General features: G+C 40.0%; 1 protein-coding gene across 1 annotated transcript in view; it reads left to right on the forward strand.

The window, feature by feature from the left end:
* Window positions 1–14,451, forward strand: part of PRKD3 (protein kinase D3) — an 87,218-nt gene that overhangs the window by 66,766 nt on the left and 6,001 nt on the right. The window contains exons 13-17 of the mRNA XM_049652292.1: window positions 3,360–3,432; window positions 4,488–4,594; window positions 10,984–11,145; window positions 11,384–11,482; window positions 14,184–14,451. Of these exons, the coding sequence (XP_049508249.1) occupies window positions 3,360–3,432; window positions 4,488–4,594; window positions 10,984–11,145; window positions 11,384–11,482; window positions 14,184–14,451 (709 nt within the window). The remainder of the gene's footprint in view (window positions 1–3,359; window positions 3,433–4,487; window positions 4,595–10,983; window positions 11,146–11,383; window positions 11,483–14,183) is intronic.

The raw sequence follows: 14,451 nt of genomic DNA on the forward strand, positions 1-14,451 counted from the left end.
TGTGCTGAGGATTGTAACAGGGGTCAGCAAACTTTTTTTTTTTTTTTAAACATTTATTTATTTTTGAGACAGAGAGCATGAACAGGGGAGGGTCAGAGAAAGAGGGAGACACAGAATCTGAAACAGGCTCCAGGCTCTGAGCTGTCAGCACAGAGCCCGACGCGGGGCTCGAACCCACAGACCGCGAGATCGTGACCTGAGGCGAAGTCGGACGCTTAACCGACTGAGCCACCCAGGCGCCCCAGCAAACTTTCTATAAAGGGATAGATAGTAAATATCTTAGGCTTTGTGGACCACACCCAATTACTTGATTCTGCCATGGTAGTGAGAAAGCAGCCTTAGTACAGAAAGGAATGAGCATGGCTGCGTTCCAATAAACCTGCATTTATGGACCCTTGATTTTGAACTTTATGTCACTTTCATGTGTCGAAAGATACCATTATTTTCTCTTTTTAAAAAAATGTAAAATCTGTTCTTTGATCAGGAGTCTGTACAAAAAGACCCAGCAGACCTACCAACTAGTTTGCCAACCATGGATTAGAAAGAAAAAAGGCTAGAAAAAGAAGTCATAAAATATTTCGTTGACTATATATAAATTTCTCTGATAAAAATCTCTCACCATCTTCCACCTGGGGCATCCAGCTGTTCTAGCTCTTAGCATATAAATGTTGCCTATTCTAGGATTGCGGTGAAGACACGTTATCCGTTGGCGCTATGGGAAATAGAGGGTCTCAAGGAGATGTAATCTGTGTATCTCTTGTTGTAGTGGCAGGTACGAGAGATACCAGATTCTCGGGGAGGGAAGGAGGAGTAACAAGAACGTGAGGTCACTAACTTTGAAGGAGCTTGAGGGACATGCACATTCATAGCTGAAAGGGGGAAAGGTTTAGAGCTGATCTTTGTGAAAAAACCTTTTCTGGCAGCTATTATTTGAATAGCACATGTCCCCTCATCTAATTTGATTAGAACCAAAATTTGGTTGGTTAAACAAAAAGTTGATTAAAGTTAGGAAGCATATAAAAATGATTCTTACAAACCTTAAAATTTTCATGGTAACTTAAAACATACCTATGCACATTCATTTGCTGTTGTCAGAGGACTGAGATTCTTATGGGTCTGCTAAGCAGACTTGCACTTTGTCTTTCTTGTGTCAGTCACATCTATAATGCAGTTCCAATGCTAACCACCCAGATTTCGTGCAGACTTCACAGACTAAGGGTACAGTTCCCAAAAGGCTGCCCGCACTTGAGACACCAGCCACAAGTGCAGGGGTCTCCAGGTCACCCGTACTTCTGACCAACTGGCTACAAATCCAGAGGATTCCCACGAACCCACACTGAGGTTCAATAATTCACTAGAATGACTCTGAGAGTGCAGGAAAACTCTGGACTTCTGATTACAGCTTAAGTATAAAAATCGGGACCAGCCAACTAAAGACTCCTAGGGTGCGGTTTGGGAGGGTTCTGAATGTAGAGCTTCTGCGTTCTCTTGCTGAAGTCCGGGTATGCAACCCTTCCAGCACATAGATGTGTCACCAGCCCCGAGCGTTACCTGGATTGTGGTGTCCAAAGGTTTTTTTTGAGTTTCATTAAGTATGATTGACTGAATCGTTGGCTACATGATTGAACTCAATCTCCTGCCCCCTCGTGTCCTCCCCTGAGTTTGGACTGTTCAAAGCCCCAACCCTCTAATCACGTGGTTAGTCTTTCCAGTGATATTTCCTCATCCTAAGTCATCTTGTTAGTTTAACACAGGTGTGATCCAAAGGGCTCATGTATTACATGAATGAGATATTCCTGTGACTTGGGAAATTCCCAGGATTTAAGAGTCTCTCTCTGAGAAACCAGGGAAAGAGGCCAGTCAAATTCTTATTGTACAACACCCATAATATCTATAATTTCCTATTTTTGTTTCTTTAAAGTAGAGCCAGGGATACTTGTGAAATATTCTGAGAACAGAATCCGCACTCCCCCAATCTGGAGTTTGTAAAACTCCTTAGTTTTCATAGAAATCTTGTGTGTTTCATTGACTTATCAAATATATTTATATTTAATTTTGTGTAATCTATAACAAGTACATTTGGCAAAATGGTTTGGGGAATAAATTCAGTTTTAAGAGCTACTCATTGGGATACCGGCCACAAGCATTTTGTTAGGCTGTGGTAGACATCAGTCAATATATGCTTTTCAGAGGGAATGGAGAGTGTAGGTTATTCTGGTGAGTTAGTAAAAGAAAAGGTGTTAGGATAGCCTCTAATGTAGTACTTATTTGACCCTGATATGGCCTGAATTCCTTATCTTTTTAATAGATTTTTCTGCTTCCCAAATACATCATAAGGCTCTTAACCAGGTCTCTTCCACAAATTAGCTACCTTTTGCAGAGCCCTGTGTACAGTTAGGGTTCAATAAATGTTGATGATAATCATAAAATCATAGGCATTTTTTAAATTAGGAGGAACCTAGGGATGTAGACCAATACTTTTTTTTACAGATGAGAAAACGTCCCAGGGGAGTCAACAATTTAAGATTATCTAATTAAAACAAATTAGGAAATCAGATTTATGGAATTAGTGATTTTTATATGCTAAGCACTGGACTTGACACTTTGTAGATATCTTTATTTAATTTGCTTAAAAATCCAGTGAAATAGGTGTTACTATATTCCCTTTACCAATTGAGAAAATTGAGGCCTATGTGATTCTATTTGAGTTACTACTGTGAGACAGGCACTGGCTGGGAATGTAAGAGCCACAGAGATCGAGCCCCTGAGTTCATGCAGACTGGCACAGACCCCAAACAAAAGGGAGACCGGGATCGAAGAGCTGTGGAGAGGACCGGGGATTGCCCTCCCAAGAATATTCCGACAGCAGCAACCACCACCAAGAGAGAGCGGGGCAGGGGAGAAGATTGGGGAGTGGGTCTCACTGACAGACTTTCTCACACATACGCTGTCACCAGCCTTTCAAAGTTAGCCTAATTTCGATAATATGAGCCTTGTGAGTTTTTCTCTCAAATCAAAGATAGCAAATTTCTTTGATGGTGAAATAAGTAAAATACTGTTCTTAATTTTTTATGTTAATTTACTGTTTATAGATGATTACTTAATAAATGCATGATTTCTTTTATTCAAGGCATTTCCCCCCCAAAGATCTTGCTGAATATATTATACTTGCATATTAAGAGTCATAGTATTAAAACTGGGCTTTTCTAGGACATGGGAAGTCTATATTCATAAAATGTTTGCTATGAAAATTAGCTGCCTCATAAAAATAAAAATGTGTTTAAGTGTTAGAATGAAGAGTTAGAGATGCTGACCATGTTTCATAGGGCAAATAATGCTGCTTACTCCTTCCCAAATAGGACATTAGTACTGTTTACCAGATCTTTGCCGATGAGGTGCTTGGTTCAGGCCAGTTTGGCATCGTCTATGGAGGTGAGTGACTGCAGCCTGCTGCATATTATACGTACTCCAGAAAATTGTGAAATTTGAAAACCTCTGCTAGCTGTTACGTCTTGTCACAATTTTGTCCAGTGGCTTGTTTCTGCAGGGTTGACTTGCATTCTTTCAGCTAAGCCCTTTTCACTGTAACTGAGTATTCATTCTTCATTTCAACCGCAGACTTTACAAAGTAACAAAGAATCAGGAAATTAGTTCCACAGTAGTCTTACTTTATCTCTTGTGGCATAAAGATGTTTGTGAGGGAAAAATCAATGGCTCAGAGGTTTGTTGGGCGGCGTGTGAGCTTGTTTATTGGAGGTTATGCCCTACTGGATGTCCAACACAAATGGCCCCGTTCATCTGCTGTTGGCATGAATGTTATATCACGTCTGAGGACCTGAGATCTCACTGTGACTTATGATATTGGCAGAGTCATTTAAGCTCACCGTGCCTTTGTATCTTCATCTGTTGAATGGAGTTAATAAACCTTTACCTGCATAGTTCACAGGGTTGTTAATTAAACCTAATTGTACATAAAAGTACTTTTATGAGCTATGATCCGAGGTATAGAAGGAAGGTAATGTTAAATCCTAGTCCTCACTTGCTGGCACTGTTTAAGTAGTCTCCTCCTCGGCCTTTCTGCCTCCAGGCTTGCTCTCAAGTGTGGTTAAATAACTTTGTGCTGACTCAGTGAACCTAGTAAAATTAATTCATTGATACAGTGTTTCTATCTTGACAGTCTCTGAAGACTAAGAGTAGTTAACTAATAAGGTAGATTATTTTTCAGCACCCAAGTTCATTCAAATTTCCTGCTGTTTTGAGTAATGAAGCTGTCATTAGGGACAGCTACTATTAAGGGAAAACAATTTACTTCTTAAAATTAAAGGTGAGTGAAGGAGAACAAAATCAGCCAAAGAAAAGAAATATAAGAGTAAATACATATCAGTTTTGGTCTGTGGACAACTTCCTGATAAAGCTTCTATGTTGTAGATGAGCTGACAGTTTGCTGCTTCTTACTTTTCTATACTTTTTTTTTTTTTTTTTAATAGGAAAACACAGAAAGACTGGAAGGGATGTGGCTATTAAAGTAATTGATAAGATGAGATTCCCCACAAAACAGGAAAGTCAACTCCGTAATGAAGTGGCTATTTTACAGGTAAAGAACAAAAAACCAAGTTGCTTTGTATTGGTTTTAATTTTGATTTATGAGTTTTTAAATACAGGTCTGTTTACTGTGCTGATAAGAATAAGGCTTGTTTTCTGTTTTGTTTTCATATTATGCCCTTTTGGCTTAGTGAGAGGTTGGTGGACATCTGCATTAAATCCTTAAGTCTTTTTTTTTATTTTTTTTTTTAAAGGAAAAATTAAGTTACAGTAACCTAGGAGTTACAAGAACTGCCGTTATGGTAGTAGGTTTGTTTAGAACACATTTTCATAAGTAAAATCTTAACAACAAAACTCTTAATTCGTCTCTCCAGAAGCTCAAAACACTTGATAGTTCTGTATCACCACATTTGATTAGGAGATCAGTGCTCTACCCGTTCAGTTCTCACAGATGATCTGCTTGATGATTATAGCAATTGCTATAAAAAAAAAAAAAAAAAAGTCTGCTTAAAAATTGTGGACTTTTTAACAGTAGCATTTGCTATTTTATTAATTCACAACTCCAAAGATTTAATTTTATAATGGTTTAGTCCACTAAGGTGTATTTTTAAAGATATACTGACAATGACTTAACTCCCATAAAATAAATTACTGTCTTCTTATTTTCATGTAACATTTTTACCTCTTTTGGGGGTCATCTAGAAGACTAAAATGTAGCTTTACCTTTATTTTTATGAATATCCTAAATCATTTATAATATGCAAATATCTATTTACTGTGTAGCTTTTGCATAATATTTAAGAAATCATGGTGATACAATAGTTAATGCTGTCAGAGCCCCCATTTGCTTGTGGGTGAAGTTCAAGAAGATAGTCTACTGAACTTAGGCTTCCTTGAAGAAGCAGGTAAGAAATGTATAAACAAAGGATTAATTTTACATGTATTACATTATCAATTACTAGCAGTAATGTTTGCCTCACTTCTTTTTCAGAGGCGTGATAATCAAAAGATTATGATCAACAAGCTACCTGTGGTCCTTTCAAGTTGCTTCCTCCTATAAAACTACCTTCATACAGAATATTAATAGCATTCAGACTATATTAGGATATGGTTAGAAATCTTTTTCACATCTAATTTTGGAATCTTGCTCATTGTCCAACTAGTATGCAAAAAAAAAAAAAAACCATTAAGGATATATATTTTTTAAGGTTTTTTTTTTTTTAATGTTTATTTACTTTTGAGAGAGACAGAGACAGAGCATGAGCAGGGGAGGGGCACAGAGCGAGGGAGACCCAGAATCTGAAGCAGGCTCCAGGCTCTGAGCTGTCAGCACAGAGCCTGACGTGGGACTTGAACTCACGGACAGTGAGATCATGACCTGAGTTGGACACCCAACTGACTGAGCCACCCAGGTGCTCCAAGGATATATTCTTAAGACTTGATTCATCCTTGTCGCTTTGATCACGAACACATCTTTGAATTAAACACTGAAGCTTTTTTTCGCCATGTTATGAACTGTGGCTCATAATAGCTAAATTTCGGGGTTTCCAGGTAATGCACAGTGCAAAAGCTGTATTCTGTCCTTCTGGGTTTTTTCATTGATATTGCCCTATGGGGAATACAGTTAAGTGATTATAGTATGTCTCCAAATATACTATTTTCATCTTAAATTTAATACCATATTCTTTGTTATAGATTCTGTTCAAATCGTATGTCGTGAATGGCTTACTTTGTGCCAGAAACTAAACTTAATTAACATCACCCAGCAGGAAGAAGACAGGTTCAGAGTGTGAATCTAAGTCTGTCTCCACACCACATGCTCTTTCTTCTCTGCCACATTGGATCTCCTGTGTGTGTGTGTGTGTGTGTGTGTGTGTGTGTGTGTAAAATTGTGACTTCAGTTTCTTTGCAATGTGTAAGTTCAGCGAATGTTGAGTGTGAGGACCAGCTTTAGGCTACTTTATATTTGAATTACAGTTCTCTTAGAACAATGTGAATATGGTAAATACATTTTTTTAAAGCAGACTTCTTTCAGAGAGTAACTCATTTGCTGAAATTCATTCCACAAGATTTGGTTGTATGAGCATTTCAGCGAGACCCTTCCACACGGGTCACGAGGCACTTACTGTACTCGGTCACTCGCTCCACCCTTTGGTTCCCGCCTCCCCTGGCAGCCCGGTCATCCTTACTTTCCAGTCACGGCCCCTGATTCTTCTTGTATGTAGTCCTCCTTAAACAAATCTAAAGGTCTGGGTGAACGCAGCCTGGTAGTTGATCCTGGTACTGTAAGTCCCCTGCAGCTCCACTGACAGCCGTAGTTTTTCTTCCCCATGTCCTCATCTTTTTTTCTTTTTTATGAATTTTTTTTAATGTTTTTATTTATTTTGGGGACAGAGACCGCATGAGCAGGGGAGGGGGCAGAGAGAGAGGGAGACACAGAATCTGAAGCAGGCTCCAGGCTCTGAGCTGTAAGCACAGAGCCCAACGTGGGGCTCAAACTCACAGACTGTGAGATCGTGACCTGAGCTGAAGTTGGACACTTAACCGACTGAGCCGCCCAGGCGCCCACCGTGTCCTCATCTTTATAAAGAGAGGATGGGGTGAAGACCAGGCATATTACTGAGACCATACTTTTGGCCTTTCCAATGGCAGAGAGAGACAATTATAGAATCATTGACTTAGGAGTGACCTTACAGTTTACCCAGGAACATCCAGCCTCTCTCTTGAGTGCCTGGTGATAAGCTCTGTATTTCTATCAATTTAATAGAAATGAGAACGTGACATTTTTGGACATCTGCACATATTCTGTTCAGCTAAATCAAAATCTCTTTAAAAAGGTTCCATCATAGACACCACACTCAACACATTGAGTCTCTTTTCCAGATGGTGGCCACACTGTCTTTCTGTTCCTCAAACTTGCCAGATATGGTCCTGCCTCAAGGACTTTGCTTAAGCTATTCCCTGTGCCTAGAATGCTGGCACGCCCCATATCTGCATGGCATATTCCTTTATCTCCTTCAAGACTTTGCCCAGATGTTATTTCCTCGTGAGGCCCTTGCATTCCGTTCAGCATTATCCACCCGTCTACCCCCAGCGCCCCTTCCTCTTCTTTCCATAGCATTTACCACCTTCACACTGGGTCATTTACTAGTTTATTACCTAGTGTCTACCCAACCTTGCTAGAATTAATAAGCTCAGTGAGATGAGACATATTTGTCAATTTTGTGTACTCATGAATCCAGACTACCAGCACAGTCCTGGCACATAGCAAATACTCATTTAATATTTATTGAATAAATGTGTTTATGTGGGGAATTAACCCATAACACATTGTTAAAATTTTGAATGGAAGCGTGGAATGGTTTCACTTGTATAGTTCCTTAAGGTAATGTGTTACTTTGTAGATGGGTACAAGTGGTTATGCAGAGAAAAGGTCCATACCTACGTAAACTGTTAACACGGCCACATCTGGGGAGCGTGTTGTGGGGCAGGAAGGAAACGGAGGATTTTTACCTTTGTTTCATGGGGATAAGGTAATATAAAATGTCTTTTGCCCCTGCCTGAAGAGGGTAGGTATAGAGTAGTAATGGGGGAAAATGTGTGGCACTCTCACGGCTACTGTGTTAATGGGAAAATGTCATCAGAAACTTCAGAGAGAAATTTCTGGTTATACGCTGTGGTATAAATTCAGCATTTCCCCCACCTCTTCTTGGAAATTACCCAAAAGCTACAAGAAAAATGATAAACAGAAATGTATACTGTGTCTTTAATAAAAATAGAAGAGAGTTCAGACCTACAAAATAGGTAGGAGTTTTCCAGAAACACTGCAGGGGGAGCCAGGGGTGCGTGCAGGAAGAGGGGCCGCAGTCAGAGCAGGTTTTGCTGGCTCTTTCTGACCTCTCCAGTCGTGATATCCTCTCCAGGTCCCTCCTCAAATAGAAGGCCAAGGGGGTCATGATCTGGTAAGATTTAATTCAAGGGAAAACAGTAAGTGAACTGAAGAAGGGCACTTTGACAGTGGAAGAATGCAGATCACAGCAGATTAACAGTGGCAAGATTTATAAAAGGAAACTAGAGCCAGGGAGGAACTGGCAAGCACTTAGTGGTCCTGGCAGATGAAGTAGCCAAAACTAACAACGTAGAAGGCCTAAACAGTAGAAGCTAATCTAACCACTTGATACTGACATCTGTGTCCCAAAAACAGGGAACAAAGAATACCTCATTAATTCAAAAAAGCCATAGGATAGTGTTCTTTGATCCTAATGCAATAAAACTAGAAATAAATTACAAAATCAGAAAACAAAAAGCTCCCACCTCCTGAATTTTTTTTTCTTAAGTAGGCTCCACGGCCTGCGCAAAGCCCAGTGTGGGCCCGAACTCCCAACCCTGAGGTGATGACCTGAGCTGAGATCAAGAGTCAGCCGCTCAACTGACTGAGCCACCCAGGTGCCCTCTGAAACAAATTTTTTAATATCTTAATTCTTAAAGAGCAAAGTCAAGATGTCAGAGTATTTAGACAATAATCATGAAAATACTGTATATCAGCTTTTAGACTATTGCTCAGAAAAAAAAAAAACTATAAGCTCAAGTATTTACACAAGAAAGAATGAAAATAAATGAATTAAGAATCCAACTTGAGAAGTTAGAGAATGACGGGGGCCTGGCTGGCTCAAGTGGGAGAGTGTGCGACTGACTCTTGATCTCGGGGTCGTGAGTTGAAGCCCCACATTGGGTGTAGAGATTACTTTAAAAAAAAAAAAAGTTAAAGAGTGAACAATAAACTTAAGGAAAACAAAAAATAAGAAATATGACCACAAATACTGAAAAAAAATGTAAACGCATTTTGAGATTTTAAGATGCTGCCGTGACCAACTTGATCAGATAAATTTGAAAACCTGGAGAAAATGATTCTCTATGAAAGTATAACTTCCCAAAACAGACTCCAGAGGAAATAGGACATCTAAACAAATAGAAGTTAAGAGACAATAATGTTACAGCGTACTTCTGGTTTTGTATGTGTATACATACGGCTTTACAGGAGAGTGGGAGACAGACAACTACAGCATGGGGACAGCCAGCCACACTACCAACCCTTAAGTTGATCAGAGTTGTGGTATTCTGTCTTCCCCTTGCTTACCGCTTTTATCACACGCATTTCACTTTTGTTTATTTATAAAGCTGTGACGCTTTATATTTTGCTACTTGGAATACCACCTCGTTAAGCTGTTTTAAACTGATTAGTCAACAGTATTTATTTCGTGCTTGCTAGTCATTTTTTAAAACACCAACCATGATTCAGACATTGACCTAAAATGACTAAGACAGAGTCTCTGCTCCCAGGGAACTTCCTAGGCTACAGAGTAAGATACACATGACATAGTAGCATGGGGTAAGTATTGCTACATGGATAGACGGTGTTTGCTGGAAACTACTGCAGTCGTCCCAAAGAGAGGTGACGTGAGCTGAAATTAAAGCAGTTACAGTGGGAATTGAGAGATGGCGGCAGGTTCAAAAAACATAGAGATGGCACTCAGCCTCACATAAGCCAAAAAGAAGTTTGCCCTCTTGGCATAATTAGGTACCCATAATAAGGAAAACAGCGTAAGAAAAATAGATTTCTATAAATAAAGGATAAAAGTTAAATCACTTGGACCAATAGAGCATATCTAAAATTGAATAGGGCGAATGAAGCCATGTTATTGAAGATGTGAAAATACAAGCCGAGGAATAGATTTATGTCCAGAATAAAAAGCCATTGAATGTTTTTGAGCATGACTGACTTCTCAAATTTACTTTTGAGGAAAGTTTTTTGGGTTTTTGGCTTTTTTTTTTTAAACCGGTAAGATAGATTGCTTTTTTTTATTAGCGGAAACCGTATCACATTCAACTTTCTATTTCACTAGCCCTGGTAACGTAGTGGTGCTCAAGAAACCTGAGGGGATGGAGGTAGAGATGCTGAGCCCGAAAGAGGGAGACCAAATCGAGGCGTGATTGAAGATCCGGGCTCAGACAAAAAACTACCTTAAAAACAGAACCATTTCTTGAGCAGAGATACAGCCCCAAAGAGCCACAGCTCTGCGTAATTGACCATAAAGTTTGATTGGCAGTTGGTGCCTACTCGTGGACAACATAAACGTAGAGTAGAGGCAGAAGACAAAAGATGAGAAGGTAAAGGAGTAGTAATGGACAAGGGCAATTATGTAATCAGTTAGGAGGACCTTCCTTCCCCTCAGGGCATCCACTCTCCACTCTCCACCACAGATCTTGGCAAATCAGAATCTGTGATGCTGTTTGTTTGCTTTTAGTGCCTGTTGCCCTGAGCTGGTTTTCTTCCCATGCCATGTGTTGCATACAGTTAATCGTAGCACATTGCTAGATATTTGCATAGCAAAACCATTTCTCTACTTAAGTCGGTCATATAAACATCCTGCAACTCTTCAGAATTTGCACCATCCTGGGATTGTAAACCTGGAATGCATGTTTGAAACTCCGGAACGAGTTTTTGTAGTAATGGAAAAGCTGCATGGCGATATGTTGGAAATGATTCTGTCCAGTGAGAAAAGTCGACTTCCAGAACGAATTACTAAATTCATGGTGACACAGGTATTTTAACTCTTTTTTGAAACGAGAATACTTTAAAATGAAGAGAATTAAATAGCAGTGCTTTTTACATAAAGGGATATGGTGGGAATTATTAACCGTGGAGAACAGAGTGACTAACACTTCGGTTAAATCTTGACGAACTGTGGTGGACTTCTCCAATTATGCCATTCGAGAGGTCGGGTGGGGGTGAACTATGATTTTTTCCAGGCACTGAAAAAACTGTTTTCTTCAATAACAGATCCTTGTTGCCTTGAGGAATCTACATTTTAAAAATATTGTGCACTGTGATTTAAAGCCAGAAAATGTGCTGCTCGCATCAGCAGAGCCATTTCCTCAGGTGAGATACTCTCCGGAACCTTGAGCGTCTGACGTTACAAAGCACCCGTATAATGAAAGGCGGTGGTGTCGGTTCGGATACATAAACATATTGACAGAAGTAATTAGCCTGTAACTGCCGGTGAGGATTAATCCTTGAATAATTTGAACTCAGAACTTATATTGTTTATTTTCATGAAGACTTTTTAGACTTCAGCAGACCTTAAGGAGTATCTTTTTTGCATGTAGACTGTTTGCAGGTCACTTCTTCTCGTGGGCAGGGAATGAAGTTAGGAGAGGCCACCTTGGTTGGTGCCTGGTGCTCAGGACAAACTCCCCATAAAATGAGGCAGAGGGGTGACCCTACGTTGGGGGACATAGATTTTGAGGCAGGCAGCCAGCTCCTCTTCCTCTTTAGGGTACTTTATTTCAAACATTTTCACCAAAACCTATGTCAGATTTACATTTCCCATCACTCCCATCACTCCCATGCGTATCCCCTTTGTGTGTGTGTGTCCTGTGTGTGATGCACTGATTGTCTTACTTGGTGAAATTTCATTTCACTGAAGAGTGTTGACCTTGATCCAAAATCATTTAATAACCTACAAAATGGTTCATAAACCCAAAGTTTGAAATATTTTCCTGTGGAATATGTGTTGGCAGTGCCCATAACTATCAGCTAGACTCTCTCCTTCAAACTATTGTTTATGTAGATTTGAAACACGCACAATTAGCTGGCTACACTAAGGACAAGTAGCTGTTTCACTTGAGTCAAATACAACTCAGATCGTCTTTCAAAGAAAAAGACGTATTTTTAAAAATTACTCAACTCTTTTAAGGAGGTAATCCTATTCTTTTACAATGCCTGTGTGCTTAAAAGTGATTCCCTATCATTGTGAGGCCAAAAAAGGTTCCCTGATAGTTGGTGTGATGTTTTAAATAAAGTGCTTCCATACGTCGTTACCTCATTTGATCTTCAGAATAGTTTGGGCAAAGGACGCACACCCCTACAGTGAGGCTAAAACTCCGTCCCTCTTACCTCTGTTAGGAACAAAGGGAAAATCACATCATTTACTTGATGTGCCTTTTTGCCTAAGTGCTAGCCATGGCCACACTTTATTCAGTTGCCAAACTGCCAAGGCAACTTTTCTTTATCAAGATGTTAGCTGAAATTCGGCATCTAACAACAGAAGAGTTCATATGTCTTCGTGGTCGATAATCCTATTCTTCCAATACTCAAAGGGAATCACATTCAATAATGGCACGGAACAGTTACCATAAAAATGTGCGTGAGGGTCCATGTCCTAGAAAGCCAGCAGCATTTGAAAACACCTTCATCATACACTCTCCAGGCAATGTTGGTACCGTTGGTTTGTAGAGGCCAAATCTCTTTTTTCTCAATGTATCATAATGCTTGTTGTGAAGACAGTTTATGAGGCAGGGCATTTCCTCCGGAAAGTACTTGGCATTTGCTTGTTCGGCATGGATGCATCATTAATCACCAAAATCTGAACATCACTGGAAGATGGGCAGCAGAAGTGCTCTGAGCTCTGCCAAGCTCATCACACTTCCAGAACTTTCTTCCCAAAAGGACATTGTAGTAACCGTGACTACCTTCAGACAGAACTTTTTTCAAATCTAAACATCTCACTAGTAATAATTTATTCCACAGTCACAGGAAACACCTTTGCTCCTCTTTCAAGCAGGCTCGTAGTCCTTTACTACACTCAAGTTATTTGCCAATTGACAGTATCCTTGGGAATATAGGTTCTAGGATTAAACAAAATAAAGGGTAAGTTTTAAAATATCAACTTATTTTTCATTCAGCAAACATTTACTGAGGGCCTTTATGTTTTCAGGCGCTGTGAAGTCACTGAGGATTTAAAAATGAAACCTGTAATTCCTTTTCACAGAAAATTATCTCCTTTAAAGTCAGATGCTGAAAGATCAACACCCTCCATTTCATCAAAAAACTTTGTGACCAGGGGCGCCTGGGTGGCTCAGTCGGTTAAGCAGCCGACTTTGGCTCAGGTCATGATCTCACCGTTTGTGAGTTCGAGCCCCGCATCCGGCTCTGTGCTGACAGCTCAGAGCCTGGAGCCTGCTTGGCATTCTGTGTCTCCCCCTCTCTTTACCCTTCCCCTGCTCATGCTCTGTGTCTGTCTCCCAATAGTAAATAAATGTTAAAAACAGACGAACAAAACTTTGTGACCACTTACAGCACCCAGCTGGTGTTTGACATTGTGGAATCTAAAACTTCAAAGTGGTTTTTTGAAATAGGCACTAGGGAAGTTTGTCATACCATGTTGGCAGAAGATCACAGGATCATAAATGTATCTGCCTTTTGGGAAAAGCATATTTTACAATTTCCCTATCGACAATCATTTGACATTTGTGATCTGTACAGTTGGCAAGTGTGTTGAAATGATACGTATCGGGGAGCTTGGGTGGCTCAGTTGGTTAAGGGTCCAACTCTTGATTTTGGCTCAGGTTATGAGCTCACTGTTTGTGGGATCGAGCCCCACCTAGGGCTCTGCACTGACAGCGCAGAGCCTGCTTGGGATTCTCTCCCTCTCTCTGCCCTCCCCTGCTTGCTCGCTCTCTCTCAAAATAAAAAAAAAACATAACTTTTAAAAATGAAATGATACAGTATCATTTAGGGACAAGCATAATAGATTGACACATAGATAATAACACAAAACTAACATTTTTTTAATTTGCAGGTGAAGCTATGTGACTTTGGTTTTGCACGCATCATTGGTGAAAAGTCATTCAGGAGGTCTGTGGTGGGGACTCCAGCATACTTAGCCCCTGAAGTGCTCAGGAGCAAAGGTTACAACCGTTCTCTAGATATGTGGTCAGTGGGAGTTATCGTCTATGTGAGCCTCAGTGGCACATTTCCTTTTAATGAAGATGAAGATATAAATGACCAAATCCAAAATGCTGCGTTTATGTACCCACCAAACCCATGGAGAGAAATTTCTGGTGAAG

The sequence above is a fragment of the Panthera uncia genome, assembly GCF_023721935.1.
Source record: "Panthera uncia isolate 11264 chromosome A3 unlocalized genomic scaffold, Puncia_PCG_1.0 HiC_scaffold_12, whole genome shotgun sequence".
Classification (NCBI taxonomy): domain Eukaryota; kingdom Metazoa; phylum Chordata; class Mammalia; order Carnivora; family Felidae; genus Panthera; species Panthera uncia.